This window comes from Patagioenas fasciata, chromosome 3, assembly GCF_037038585.1.
Source record: "Patagioenas fasciata isolate bPatFas1 chromosome 3, bPatFas1.hap1, whole genome shotgun sequence".
NCBI lineage: Eukaryota > Metazoa > Chordata > Aves > Columbiformes > Columbidae > Patagioenas > Patagioenas fasciata.
The window spans coordinates 73,569,627-73,584,262 of NC_092522.1; the positions used below are offsets into that span (position 1 = coordinate 73,569,627).

The window sequence follows — 14,636 nt, forward strand, 5'->3', positions numbered from 1 at the left end:
TAAAATTAGCTTAATATTTTAAAATATTTTCTTCAAACAAATGCAAAAGGTCAAACACTGCTTAAAGGCATTGAAACAGAATGTTTCAGCATGTCTGAAATAAAGCATTTGGTTTTGAAAACACCGAAATAAATATATGAGGTCTCTTTTTTAGCAGCCAAAGCTTCTAAGAAGACTTGACCTAAATGCACTAATGGGTTTGATCCCCTTAGAAACATCATTTTCCAGCATTATTTTGCATCTCTGTTTCCTAGCTCTGTTTTGGAAGTAAAGCTAAGAAATTATTATAAGGGCAGGTAATTTCTTTTTAAGTTGATAATTATTAGTATCCTGTTGTAGTTCATATGCTAACTTCCAAAGACGCGATATTTTGATGCTGTCCTCAGGTGCGCATTTCAGACACCATTTATTTTTATAAAGACTTTATAGGCTGTTGAGGTAGATTAATCTTCCGAAGGATTTTGGCTACACGTGTGAATGCCAGAGAGGAATCAGTACCGCACAGAACTGGCTGTTGGATGGAGTTAAAGGAGAGCAAGTGTCATGAAAACGTGCTGTCACTATTCATTTGAACGTACACGTGGATTTTCTTCGGTTGTGTTCATAACCCGTTTGTGTTCTTTTTATGCCACCTTTGTTGTGCTTGAGGGTTGCTGGTATGCAATGTGAATTTAAGGTCAAGTACTAACAGACTATGAATTTTAAATTTGCTTAAACTTGAGAATTCACACAAGATTAGGAGATAGACTTGTCTGAACCACCATTGAACAGCATAACTAAAATTTTGTAATCCAGATAAGCCAGTTGTAGAATAAAAGGCATTTGCCAAAAGCTCATTTAAATTAATGAATAGATCTGAGAACATCAGGATCCGTTTCCCACAAATGGAAACTGTTTGTGACTATTCAGCCCTTGGCCAGGAGTGGGAGAGTAAAATGGCAACATTTTCTGATTCAGATATAAGGTACAACAGATGAATAGTTGTATCACATTTGTGAAACAGTAATCATAATGGCTACTGTTAATATGTCTGGTGGTTTTTTCCTAGTCCTTCTGTTTCACTGTATTGTAAGCCCATGTTTTATATGCAGAGCCTTATGCTGCACATGTTTTTGTTTAACAGGTTTGCCTGTTTGCCCAGAGCTGACTCGAGAGCACATTCCTAAAACCAGGGATGTGGGTCACTTTTTGTCTGTCACTGGGACGGTCATACGCACCAGTTTGGTGAAAGTGTTGGAGTATGAACGGAGTTACATCTGCAATAAGTGCAAGCACGTGTTTGTCGTCAAGGCTGACTTTGAACAGTACTACGCGTTCTGTCGTCCATCAGCCTGTCTCAATGAAGAAGGCTGCAACTCAACCAAGTTCACCTGTCTCTCTGGAACAACCTCTTCTACCTGCTGCAGAGACTATCAAGAAATCAAAATTCAGGAACAGGTAAAAAAAGTAAGGTGGAGAAAAAGGGGGGGTATTAAGGTATAGATGTCTCGAGTGCGAAAAGCATGAACTTATTAAAGGGCTTAACTTCCTGCTGGAGTAAGGTAACTCCGCTAATTTTGGTGAGACTGTTCAAGAATGAAGTTTATCCCATTATCATTGATAAGTTTTCCATACTAAGGTAAGTGGAAAAGTTTTACAGATTCTACTGTCGTTTAAAACAAATGCCTGAAAAAAATGGAAAGAAGCCAGAGAGCCTGTTGGTCAGAGATTTCCAGTCAGAGAGTTACAAACTTATACACATGTTGACTAAAATTCCATTATTAAGTACCTCCATTGTTTCAGGGTCTTTATTTTATTAAGAGGATAGTGGTGCCAATCTACATGAAGGATGTATGAAAATAGAAATGTATCAAATAAGAAACAATGCCCTGAAAAGTTCAGGATACAAAAAAAACTAAGGGAATAAAGCTAATTAAAGGAAATAAGCCTTATGTTACATGTTCATATAATGATTGTTTCTGACATATGGTTTCTATAGCTTCTTGCATGTTTGTTTTACTGTGTGATACAGTGATACAGACCACTATGATGGGAAGGACTTTCAGCAGCATGGGCTTATTCAACACAGTAAAGTTAAACTGGGAATGAATTTCACTTGTGTTTCCTACTGAGCTATACTGGTAGCTGTGCATGTGCCACCAGGACTGGCAGTGATGTGAACTGCCTGTGGCCATTTATATAATACCCAAGGATGAACTAACCTTCCTAGGCACTAGAGAGTGAATAAATCTGGAATTCTAGCACATGTGACTGGTGCTGCAGAATGAAAACGTGCTTCTGGTTGTTGTTCTTGTGCAGTGCATATTCTAAAAACCATTGCAAGCTTTAATGGTAAATGGAAAGATTGCTGGTTGGAAATACACTGTGACAAGATTGCATAGACTTTGCCCTGGAGAAAAAAAAAAGAATTACAGGAGTTACTGGCACATTTGTCAATATATATTTGTCCGGTTCTGTATGATTTGTTTTTTCTCATTGTAGATTTAATCCTTGACATGTAGGCGTAAACTAACATTTCAAATATTAGTCAAATTTTGGTTAAATACTAGAAAAATATAGAGAATAATCTTTCATTATACACTTCAGTGAAAGGTTATCTAACTCATGGATATGCTTCAGTACCCAAAGTCAACTTTGCATATTGAAGAATTATCTAAAAATATCTCAAATTATTAAAAAAAAATTGGCTCTTTTAAATGACCTCTTTTAGTGGGTTTTCTTCAACAAGGTATTGAAATCACACAGCATCTCCCAGGATTGAGCACCATCAACTAATTTAATGCCCAATCCAGTTTCAATTAATATCATCATTGAACTTCCATTACTAATTTCATGGCAGCAGTTTACTGTGTGAGTTTGGTGAGAAAAAGCAAGGACTGATCTCAGTTTCAGGAGAGGAATGTAGGTGCTTAAGCCAGAGCAGCTATAAATGGCTTTTGAAAGGTGCTGTTCTTAAGAGTTTTTTTCCTTCTTGTCTCCTAGGTCCAAAGACTGTCTGTTGGGAGCATCCCTCGTTGCATGGTGGTTATTCTGGAGGATGACTTGGTGGACAGTTGCAAGTCTGGTGAGGATACAGCATAAATCGCATGTGTTTGTACCACAAGCATTTTTATTTTTCCAGTTGAGATGATTCTTTGCCAAGTGGGCTGTCAGTGCTGAGGGCTTGTTGAATGAGATACGTTCATCTGTCACGTTGCTGTTTCAGCTTGGACATTAGCATGGCAGTTGAGGACTATTCTAGAAAATGTCAGACATCCCCAACATAATGTGTTGTGACATACAGAAAGAATACTAAATCTTGATAGTGTGGGAACACCAGTCCTCTAGAGGAAATTTGCCTGCATCATCACACAGTGTGTGGTGCCCCTCTCTTGGTTCGGAGAGCTGGGTAACTTGACCTCCTGCAGGTGGAAAAAGCTACTTGGCATTCCAAAAGGAAGCTTATTGGCAGGAGAACATATGAAGAATTGTCTAAAAAACCTCAAATAGGCACATACCCACAAGCAATTAATCTCTGGTTGTATCTTCTCAGAAGAAAACTGTGGCCAGAACAAGTGATTCTGGAATTCACGGAAGTTACCGGAAGTCAAATAAGTCTTGATTAATGTTTTTGTATAGCAAATCTAACTGAAAGAAGAGCTTCTACAGTTTAGTGTGTACTCCTCTTTTCTAAAAAAGGAAACAAGCAGGAGCACTCCTTTAAGAATTCACCTAACTTAAACAGAAGTAGAAAGACATAGCATCTTCCTACTGCAGACATAAGCGATTTACTTAATGTTTGTTTTAGACTTCTAATAACTGCAGGAGGTTTGCTTTTTGTTGTTGTTGTTGTTTTCTTTGTTTGTTTTAATCTTGTTAACTGAAACACAGGATCTCATTGCATTGTTATGAGGTGGAGCACTGGAACAGGCTCCCCAGGGAGGTGTCACGGCCCCAAGCCTGGCAGTGTTCGGAAAGAGACTGGACAACACCCTCAGACACATGGTGTGAACTGTGGAGTTTTCATATGCAGGGACAGGAGTTGGACTCGATGATCCTTGTGGGTCCCTTCCAACTCAGGACATTCTATGATTCTGTGATTATGCATTATATCTGACACATCTGCATATATCGAGTGAGATGTTATTTTACTAATATATGTTGTTACCTCCAGGAGATGACATCACAGTGTATGGAGTGGTAATGCAGAGGTGGAAACCTTTCCATGAGGATGCACGCTGTGACTTGGAGCTTGTTTTGAAAGCAAACTACATTAAAGTAAACAATGAGCAGCTAGCAGGGGTTGTAATTGATGAAGAAGTCCGAAAGGAATTTGAAGACTTCTGGGAAAAGCATAGGAATGATCCCTTAGCAGGTTAGTAGTTGAAAGCTTTCAGGTTGGACATGTGTTCAGATATAAGTGAAATGAGGAGTGAAGATACAGTGACCGAACACGTTTTCCCCCCATTATCCTATCCCACCACCCTTTCCTCCAAAATTGTATTTTTTCCCAGTGCAGCAATATTAAATTCTTGCTTTAATATTACTGGGAAAAAAAGTACTGAGCATACTGCATTGATCTTCCTTCTTTTGAGCTTTCTAGTCAAGTGCATTGTGGAACATTTAACAAGAAATGAGAAATAATGTAAGTATCAGAGAAAAAAAATGTTTTATAATCAACAAAGGAAAAGCATACCTCAAGAAGAAATAGCGCAGACCAGATCTGCTTTTAGTCAACATAGCTGTTGACCTTGGGACAAGAGATCTGACTCCCTCTCTCTGCATCCCAAATTAAGCTGTGAATCTTTACCACATAGTTAGCACATCTCATCTTTAACCTGACTCTTGGATGGCTAGACTCTTGATTAAGTGCTGTGGAGCCTCCTATCAACTATGAGAAAGTCTCCCCGTTCACAGTGGCTTCCAGAACAGGCAGAGTGTTTAGTACTTTGGCTCCTAAACTTATCATGGTCTGCAGTCAACCACCGGAGTTGTGTCTGGAACTCTGTCCCTCTCCATAACCTGAGTGCCTCCTCCTGAACTGCAGGGAAGCTCAATGGGCTCTGTAGGATCTCTGTCGGTGAACTGTCTCAGACTAACGCTCTGCCTTTTAAAACCCTGAAAAGGGCTTAGTCTTTCTTCTTAAAAGACAAACAGGAGGAAAAGCAGGTGGGAATGTTGCCCATGTCAGCTTAAAAATTAGAGCACTCACATAAGAAATTGGAAATCTTGTCAATACCAAAGATTCTTCAGAACTCCATTTCCTGGAAAGTGATTTAATTGCTAGCTTCCTGCTGACGGAATGAGAACATTTCTTCCTCCTGCTGTTTGGAATGAGAACATTTCTTATCGCCCTGGTTAGAGCTGTTTGGAAAGTAATTCAGGAGCTTATTTGAAAGCTTTCTTTGAGCTTCATTTAATCTTCCATTCTCAGGACAATTTTTGGAAGCCTGTAGAGAGCAATGTGGTTTTATGGGACATTACCCATTTAGAATAAATAAATTAATATGAAGTGGCTACCAGAAAATTGAGGTGGAAATTAGAAGGACCCTGACCACCTGAGATGTCCGTTTCAGGCCGTTTGTCTGAGTTTGAATCCCCTCAGGTGTGGGCAGAGATCAAATTTGACTAAGGAATCTAAGACATAGGCCATTTCCCAACAGGGTGTATGTACTTTTACTGTTTTTCAAGAAATAATCATAGTTACTACTGAATTTTTTGTCAGTCAGTTCCTGTTGCTGTATATTAGATGTCCTGAGGAAGTCTACCATGGCCGGCCTCTGAGAGAACTTACATAGGTGACTTTATTTTTTCTGGATACCGACTAGGAAGAAGCAGAACTGCTGAGCTGCTCAGCACTGACAACACAAATGAATCTGAAGTGAAATAGAGGCAACTGTGGAGTTAAATCTTGAGTGATGCTATGGCTGACCAAAGTTTAAAATATTTCATTTTTGCACAAAGATGTGTTAATTCACTCAGAAGGCTTCCACAAGAAACACATATGCCTCAAGTCATCTATTTGGTCCCAACATATTTTGCCAGTACCGTGTGCTTACATTTAAATTTAAAACATGAAGTTAAGTGGGAGTAATGTGTGGCGTTAAACCTGTGATCCCTTATGTGCTACCAGTATCAGAATCTTGGAGGACAAAATTGATTGTTACACACCTTCCAAGCCAATAACATTATCAGAGCAGATTGAAATATTCTGTTGCAGGACAGGGACTGTGGTAGGGAAGAGGACAGGGTCAAAGGAGACCTTTGACACAGAAAGATCGAAGGAGATTTGAGACAATTGTTAGAAAATGAGCCATGCTATGGATGCACAGGTTTCAGGCAAAATACTTTCTGTGTTAGAGGTTTTCTTAGTTTTATTAAATGTACAGCACACCAGTTTTCAGGGAGATATTTTGAAGTCTGGGAAGTTTTAAGTTTTTGTTCTTCGTAGCCCCAACACTTTAATCTGTGAAACAAAATAATTTGCATGATGGCATTTCATTAGTGGCTTTTGTCATGATATCCAGACCATACATTCCTTAAAATGTGATAGGATTGGCATTGCTGCTTGTGACTGTGCAACACTTAATTTATTTGTAATGAAAGAAGTTTGGATCAAACAACTGCTTTGGGCCTGATTTAAAAAGTAAAATAATAATTTTTAAAAATCTCCTCCATGTCCTGTTCTTGTTCAGAAAGCAGACCCAAATTATTTGTAGGTACACATAGGACTGTGGATATATGACAATTATTTGTCAGTGTGCATGGAACTTCAAGTGTACATCGGTGTCCAAGGGAAACCAAGTTTTACTCTTGGGGTTGAGTGCCATTTTTTGCTGCTGTTCTAGGGAGGAATGAAATTTTGGCTAGCTTATGTCCTCAAGTTTTCGGGTTGTACCTGGTGAAGTTGGCTGTAGCCATGGTGCTTGCTGGTGGTGTACAGAGGACTGATGCTACTGGAACTCGAGTCAGAGGTTAGTATTGTTTCTTAGTATCACTTCCTTTCTAACAGTTGTTCCATCCCTGTCTTCACCCACATCTGTTCCTCCCTCCAAAATCAAACCAGTAAGGTTTCAGAAGTGTAATGATCCCATTCTCTTGAGTGAGAGCATTTTTTGATTAATGCTGAGTATTCTTTCAGAATGTCAGACAAATAAAGTGGGTGTCTAGACTTCCTCTTTTTATTTTAAATTTTCACAAATAAATCCCAGTAAAAGCAGGCATTCAGGATTCCATTAGGTAGAATATTAAAAGCAGCTGGTTTAGAGAAAACATAAACTCACTTTTTATTGTATAAGTGACGTTTTGAAATTATTTCTAGTAGAATATTCCCAGCAGTATTTGGCATCGAAAGATGGAATATTAATGTTTCCTTAATGTGGATCACGGTAGTACATTGAAAGGAAAAAATAAAGGAATCATTTTACTTCCTAATGCCAGACTTTTCCATCTGTGGTTGTCAGCACATCTCACTTAGTTCTGCTACTGTAAGTTATCTGCCTGCTGATTCTCCTTCTGTTGTTATTAGATGGCAAATATGCCATGTGCCAGGTGGTACACAGGTCATAATCCATGTAGGTCATAATAATTCTAAAAGAATATCTGTGTATATACAAGTACAGGACTTTCTTAATGCCCTAGTAGCTAAATAAGGTTAGAGCTTTTATATTGGAAATGAAGTTGTATTAATGAATGTTTTGTTGAAGACAATGAAATAATTTTAGAGCACTTCAGTGAGATTGTAGTAGCCAAATTATTTACTTCTGTAATTGCATTGTTTTGCTATGACTACATTGTGTAACTGTAGGCAATGTAACAGAATTGGTTAAGAAAAACAACCTACTGATTTTATTAGTCCTTTTCACAGTAATTTAAGTAACCGAATAGTGGAATGATAAATAAACCCTGGTATCCTCCTGTTTCATGTCCTAGAGTGAGCTGAGTCTGAGAAATTAGTGTTCTAAAATATAAGAACTCACATTATGGGAAGTATGTCAAATACCTGCCAATACTTTTAAAATATTTAATTCTAAATATCTGGTTTGGGTGCAGCAATATGACTGGATGCTTTTATTAAACAATATATTTATCAGGCCCAATAAATAGTACAGTCTTAAACAGAATTACATATTGTAACGTATATGTAGTACTAAACTTGAGGTGAATACTGAGAAGTATTCAGAACATTTTGTGTTTGTCTTTCTCTGTATATGAACCGTATACTCCTACATCACCGTTTTCCCCCAAGGTGAATCACATCTTTTGTTGGTTGGAGACCCAGGTACAGGGAAATCTCAGTTTCTCAAGTATGCAGTGAAGATTATACCACGGTCTGTGCTTACTGCTGGAATTGGATCTACCAGTGCAGGTAGGTGCTGCTTTGTTTTTTTGGCTGGATTGTGTTTATATAGAGGCCTTCTACATATATGAATGTATGTGCTCAAGTGGTATGAGCACAGCTGCAGCAAAGAACTGCTGTGGAGGCATATGAGGCTTGACATGACTCTGCAGAAGGGCAGGACTGCCTTTCTGCAATATCAGTGTAGCGATGTGATGAGCTGCTAACAGGGAATCTTACAAGCTTCACCCAGAGGCACCTCTCGCTGCTTTGCCAGCAGAGGATGATCTGGACCTGTATTTTTAGTGTTCTTCCCAGCTATGACAAATCTGACATCTTTCCAGAGCTCACACTGGGTGATGGGCTAGCATCGTTTGGTTTCTCCTGAACAGATACTCTTCTCTCTTCTGCTCTTTTATATGTTCTGGCTGGATGCCAGTTTGATTTCTGCTTCCTTTCTGGAAATTTACCCCTGTGCGGAGGAATTATTTCTGACTCATAAAGTTCATTTCAAGATGGTTTCAGTGAGCAAGATTTTTTTCTTTTTTTTTTTTTTTTTTTTGGGTTAAATTTAGGTATGTCCCAGATGGCTCTGAATGCCAGATATCTTTAAAAACTTTTCTGGAGACAATGTACAGGGTCAGGTTACCTCTGCAAATTACTTTATTTGAGCAAATGACTGTATGACTAATACATTCAAAATGGCAAAATAATTAGGGACATACCTGGGTGTCTCAGCTAGCATGTGTAACCTCAATATTTCTCAGATAGTGCTGCTTTTCATTTTATGTCTGGGAAACAGCATTATTTATATATGGGAAAACCAGAGAATAAACCTTTTCCAGTTCTGTAGCTATGTGTACGTGTGTATCCTGGGTCTTCCATAGCTGTGGAAGTGGAACATAATGTTGAACATACATATTCTTGTGTGCAGGGCACTTGTTATGTATGAAACACCTATGCTTCTGGTTTTCCATGCAAACTGTTGACAAATTGGTCTGGAGAGAAGCCAGAGAGACCATTTTGGCCCAGCATAACCTTTTCTCCACCTTTTGCTCTGTGTTAAGAACCGAGAACAGGCTGGAAAATTGAAATTTTGCTAGGGGACTGGTGGTGACCCAGAGTGAAATTTTGCCAGGCATTTCAATTTGACCTTGCTCACTTTTGTCACTAGTTATCTCCATGTGTCAGCTGCTCCTGGCCTCTGATGTTGCTGCTGCCTTCTTCACCACATCTCCCTCCTGTGCTTCATTTTCCATATGATCTGCTTTCCAGCTCAGCCACGATAGCTACGTTCAAAGATATTTCCCTGAAAACCAATGTTGCAGTTTACAACCTTACAGTGGTATGCGTGTGATAGAATCAGCTGTAATGATGTGTAGAGGTGGAGTTTCATCTTGTGAAAGGATTGTCTTGGGTATTTAGATCATCTAAATTTCACTTAAATATTCCTTATATTTTAGAAAGTTTCTCTCTCTTCGTGCCCTCTGCTTCTTCCCAAAATCAGAGAGCACGTGCACCAGATTTCCACCTTAAAGTTCTTTAGGACCCTTACCACAAGTGAAACTTGAGTCCCTAGCAAGAAATCTTACGAACTCTAGATTAATTTCAGGGAACCTTTCTATGGCTAGAACTGCTGGACTAAAACATTAATTTCTAGCCCAGGTGTTTGGATGTAGTTTGAATTATTTTCTTTGCCTTCCCTGTGCAAGGAGTGTCTTACTTATGAATATATTTACAGCTCTACCTAACATTGATATTGTCAACTTGCTCTTCATGTAGAAGCTCCAAATGATGAGTTTAGAGAACTATTCAATTGTTTTACTTTCCTTGTTTTAATTGCACACTTAAATGAACCAGTTTCTACTTTCTCATGAGAGTCCTAATGCACGTTTTTCCCTCCAGTGTACGAAGACTAAATCCATAAGTTCTACTTTCAACTAGTTAGTTACTTTATATAAAAAACAGTCTGGATTGCAATTCAACTGTAATCCCAGAGGCAGCAATTAACATAGGCCAAAAGACACACTTGAGATTTGGTAAACCCTGGAGAAGAGCTAAAAGCTGTCTTAGATTTGGATTCCCCTTTTTGAGAAAACCACCGATATCTAACCAACCTTTAGTGAGATTCTGTGCATTAACACGTTTTGTACCCTTTATCCATCCAGTACTGTTTTAGGACATGAGCTATTTATTATATCAACCATAGAATTAGAATCTACTTTCAACACTATCAAATTAAGTTTTCCTTGGTTTTCTGTACAAGTATGTATTGGTACAGGACAGCGTATTAGATCATTAACATTTTCCTTGTGCCGAAATTCCGTTTATTTCCTGCTGTACCTTAGGTACCATGTGCTTTGAGATCCACTGTGATGCTTTGGGGCCCTGCAGTGTCATGTGTTCGCTGCAGCCCATTACCCCATCCAGACCTACCTGGAACTGCCTCATAGAAATTCAGAAAACAGCAACATAACTCTGCAGCTTAATTTGCTGTTGGGCCTCTGCTCTTTCAAACAGGTTCCTGCCTCCCCCAGTGTTTTTAAAACAGACTCTGTGTTTACCTCCACTTTCTAGATAGCATTTCTGAGTTTATTAGGTTGCCTTTCTTGTGAACGCTTAGAGATTTTCTGTTGAGAGTTCCCTGCAAGTTCATGACTTCTATGAGGAACCAGGGCTTGTTGCTCCCACAACTCTTCAGTGAAAGTTGGCAGCCAGAAGGCCAGCACATATTCAAGAACTCAAAAGCAAAAAGTCTTTGACTGCTGTAGGACTTTCTGATTTGTAAATAAAAGATGGGGGAACCATGTGTCCCACTGTCTGGTTCTGTCTACACAGTGTTTTGGTTTTATAAAGGCCTGGTTCATTCTCCCCGCAAAGCCTCTGGTGTGAGAATGACAGGGATTCCTTCAGGTGCCTTTAATTTATATAAATTGATAGTTTTCCATTAGAAAAAAGAGATGTGGTGAGGTTTAACCAATTCTCTCTGTTGGTTCCTACCTTACCACTGAGTTTAACCAACTGTTTTGCAGTCCCCAGAGCCATAGTGCTACTTGTCCATAATTGCATGAGATGATAACCACTCGTACAAAAATATTTCATTATTTTCCCCTGGAGCTTGAGAGCTGCAGCAATCGAGTGAGGGCTGTGTTTCACTCCATAGGGAAAAGTACCAACAACACGTCTGCTGCTCCTGGATCTGGAGCTTGTGGGCACCTGGGCCAGGGTTATTCTGCTGCTTCCTGGGGCATTTTTGGCTGTTCAGGTTTCCGCAAAGTTTTGTTTGGTGGTGTGACCCTCTACAGATAGACTGTTTAAAGAATTCTGTGAACTGTATTTAGAACAGCTTGTCTAAAAATCTGGGAGACTATCAGCTGTTTCTCCAGCTCTCCAGTTCTGTGCAATATGCCTGAGCTGTATGAAATGCAGCCTTCTGGTCTCTTCTCTTACAGCTTCTACAGAGCCTTGAGAGTACTGCATTTCTGCTGACATTTTGCAACATCTAATATTGTCCATTTCATGCCAGCAGCTGTTTGCCACTGTTTTTCTCTTTTCATTGAAGGCAACTAACTCAATGGGAAACATTTTTCTTTTGATAGTAAGCCTCTCCCTGCTAGGCAGGCTTCAGGTGTCAACAGTTGTCTCCCTTCTGAGCTACTGTGGTTATTGTAGCAAAGTAAGTTCTGAGTTGCTGCAGTCTTGAAGACTGGTAGTAAGGGTTGGCTTTTTCAGTGGAGCTTTGTAACCCCTGGAAAGGTTAAATTTTACCAGCCTTCATTATGAGGGAGCTGAAGCCTTTTTGCCCCCATCAAGCTCAGACTGTCATAGTGATTCAGATTGAAGGTGATGCATGAATAAATCACTATGACTGTAAGATGAAGGGACAAGTATTTTTCAAGCTAAACATAAAAAAAAAAAACAAAAACCAACACATTGTTTTTCATCCCTGATGTTACCTTGCCTGAGCTGTTTACTTCTTTATACATGCATAACCTCTGATACGCGTTATGACAATCTCCTAATGGAATAAAATCTATCTAGCTGAGGTAAAAATACAGTGAGATGCATCACCAGTCCTGTCAACAGGATCTGTAGCATTCTCCTGCATCTTGGTGGACTTTGCAAATGGTAAACTCGCCTTTCACCTTGACATCATAATGCTGTGCTGTCTACACTAGCTGTGTATGTGTCACATGTACAGCCCACTGGTTTCAAGACTTTCATAGATCAGGCAGACGCCTTATATGCACTGTCCCTTTTTATACTAAGTTTGTGCTGTGATGTTTCCTGATCAGACCTGAAGCCGCTGGAGCACTGAAATCTGGTCTCTCAAATTCTGTGTCTCTGGAATGTGATTTTGGCAGGAAATGTGATATTCAGAAGACAGTGTGTATGGACTGCTGAGATCTGCACAAAGTTGTAGAAGGCCTGAGTGGCATCCAGTCTCTCAGAAAGCATAGCAAGACTGTTTATCTTGCAAAGATCATGAGGTGCTCTCATGAGGTGTGGTTGTTCTGCAGTTTTCACTGAGCACAGTAGGGTTATTATTTTTCCTGTAATTGGTGGGTCAGGTATATCTAGGATGTGTTAGTATATCAGGTAAGGTAGTGCCAAATTCCACAGCAGCAGCATGCTATCCAGTCTCGCTTGAAGCTTATTGCACCTGAGTTCCCATGCACAGCTGACTTTTATCCTCCCAAACAGAACAATAGATCTTTGCTTTCTGATTTCGCTAAATTAATTGGTTTTCTGGGTGAAGTAGTTTGTCTGACTGTATTTTGTAGTTGATTCTCCAATAGTAGTAATACAGTTTGCCTCCATCACTTTGTGTCATACACTTCTAAGTGGCCCTCATGCTACTGATGGATAGATTCTGGTTACAGCTTGTACTTGATCAGTTTTCATGTGAATCTTCAATAGGTACAAGGGTTTGAAATACTACTGCAGTAGCCTTAAGTCAAGGCAGGCTCTGTGAGCCTGTCAATCTTTTAACAGATGACAAAGTTATTTACATGCTTACGTTTAAGCAATATCTTAAATACATTTATAAATAGGACAACAAAGTGCATGAAAAATCTCAAAATGTCACTGTAGACCTTAAGATTGCAATATAATTGAAAATCAAAAGATATTTCTTAGAAGTTAAAATAATTTCAGCCCTCCAGTGAAGCAACTGCTGGTTTGGGACAGTTCTTTCTGTTAAGTCATACAGATATTAGATGTTAATATTTTTAAATTGCCAATCATATTTTTAAACAATTACAGAGAATTAGGGTTCCAAATAATAATGGATTTGTTAATTCATTCAGCTACCATATGTACTGCTTAGTTTCCATACAAGAAAGAAGCACATCCATGTACATTCAGATCAGGTCACTCCTTTCTGATTTAGAAAAATATACATGTTAGAAATGAAGATAATTTCACTAATGATGTGGAAAGACAAGTGCTACCTGCTTGGGACATCTTCATCCCTATTAGAGAATGCAGAAAGTATTCTGTTTTTATTCAGAGCTACACTGTCAGCCATCATGATATCTACCTTTTTTTTAAGGGCCTGGAACCTACAAGGGTGCAGCATTTGTGGAGTTAGTAATAACCAGCAGAACTGTATTCATGTAATCTGACACAACAGATTACAATTTGAAATGCACACAGTCACAGTAAACATCTAAGGCTGATGAGGACTGGAAGGAATAACTCAATTCTTAGTGTCATAATAATGTCTTAAGTTTTTACAATTTACTGTCTAGTTCTTTTTATCTTCAAGGATGCCTCAGGTAATAGGGATGTCTCAATGCAAGAACTTCAGGGCAGGCAGTGTATTTTTGAGTGTGTCACACCTGCCACAGGAGGGTTTGTATCTTCATTATACCAGTGCATGGGATTGTCTTCAATGGTACAGGGAATACAGAAAAGTTTTAAATTCCAGACATTTCAAAAAACTGGAAGAAAGCATCTAAACTCCTTATTACTAAAGGCAAGAATAAACCATATCTGAAAATAAACATACCAACCAGCAATTGTATATCATCTTGCAGAAGAGCATTATTTGGATACTTACGCTATTCCTTTTGATTCTTAAATATTCTAGTAACTGCTTGAATCCTTCCAACCAATTGTGTGTGCTATTAGGGTGGCTGAAAAAGGGTTCTTTGCTGAGATACCCACCCAAATTCACAGGAAACACTGTCCTTAACAAATTACAGTTCGACTAAACAGGAACAGCAGGAGATTTAAAAAAAAAAAAAAAAGTCCTAAAATCCAAGATAACAGATGGTAAATCTCAAATTGCATGCTTTAAGTAACAAGTATGTGC

The 14,636-nt window shown here is 38.9% G+C and overlaps 1 protein-coding gene across 2 annotated transcripts in view; it reads left to right on the forward strand.

Moving 5' to 3' along the window:
• The window catches only part of MCM9 (minichromosome maintenance 9 homologous recombination repair factor), a 47,496-nt gene that overhangs the window by 4,499 nt on the left and 28,361 nt on the right, over positions 1-14,636 (forward strand). Inside the window, exons 3-8 of one of the 2 annotated variants that reach the window (XM_065835317.2) lie at positions 1,124-1,437; positions 2,983-3,064; positions 4,154-4,354; positions 6,828-6,953; positions 8,228-8,347; positions 9,492-12,242. In XM_065835317.2, the coding sequence (XP_065691389.2) occupies positions 1,124-1,437; positions 2,983-3,064; positions 4,154-4,354; positions 6,828-6,953; positions 8,228-8,347; positions 9,492-9,580 (932 nt within the window). In that variant the 3' untranslated portion in view covers positions 9,581-12,242. Of the gene's footprint in view, positions 1-1,123; positions 1,438-2,982; positions 3,065-4,153; positions 4,355-6,827; positions 6,954-8,227; positions 8,348-9,491; positions 12,243-14,636 lie in introns of those variants that run through there. The other variant, XM_065835316.2, reaches the window with a different exon arrangement.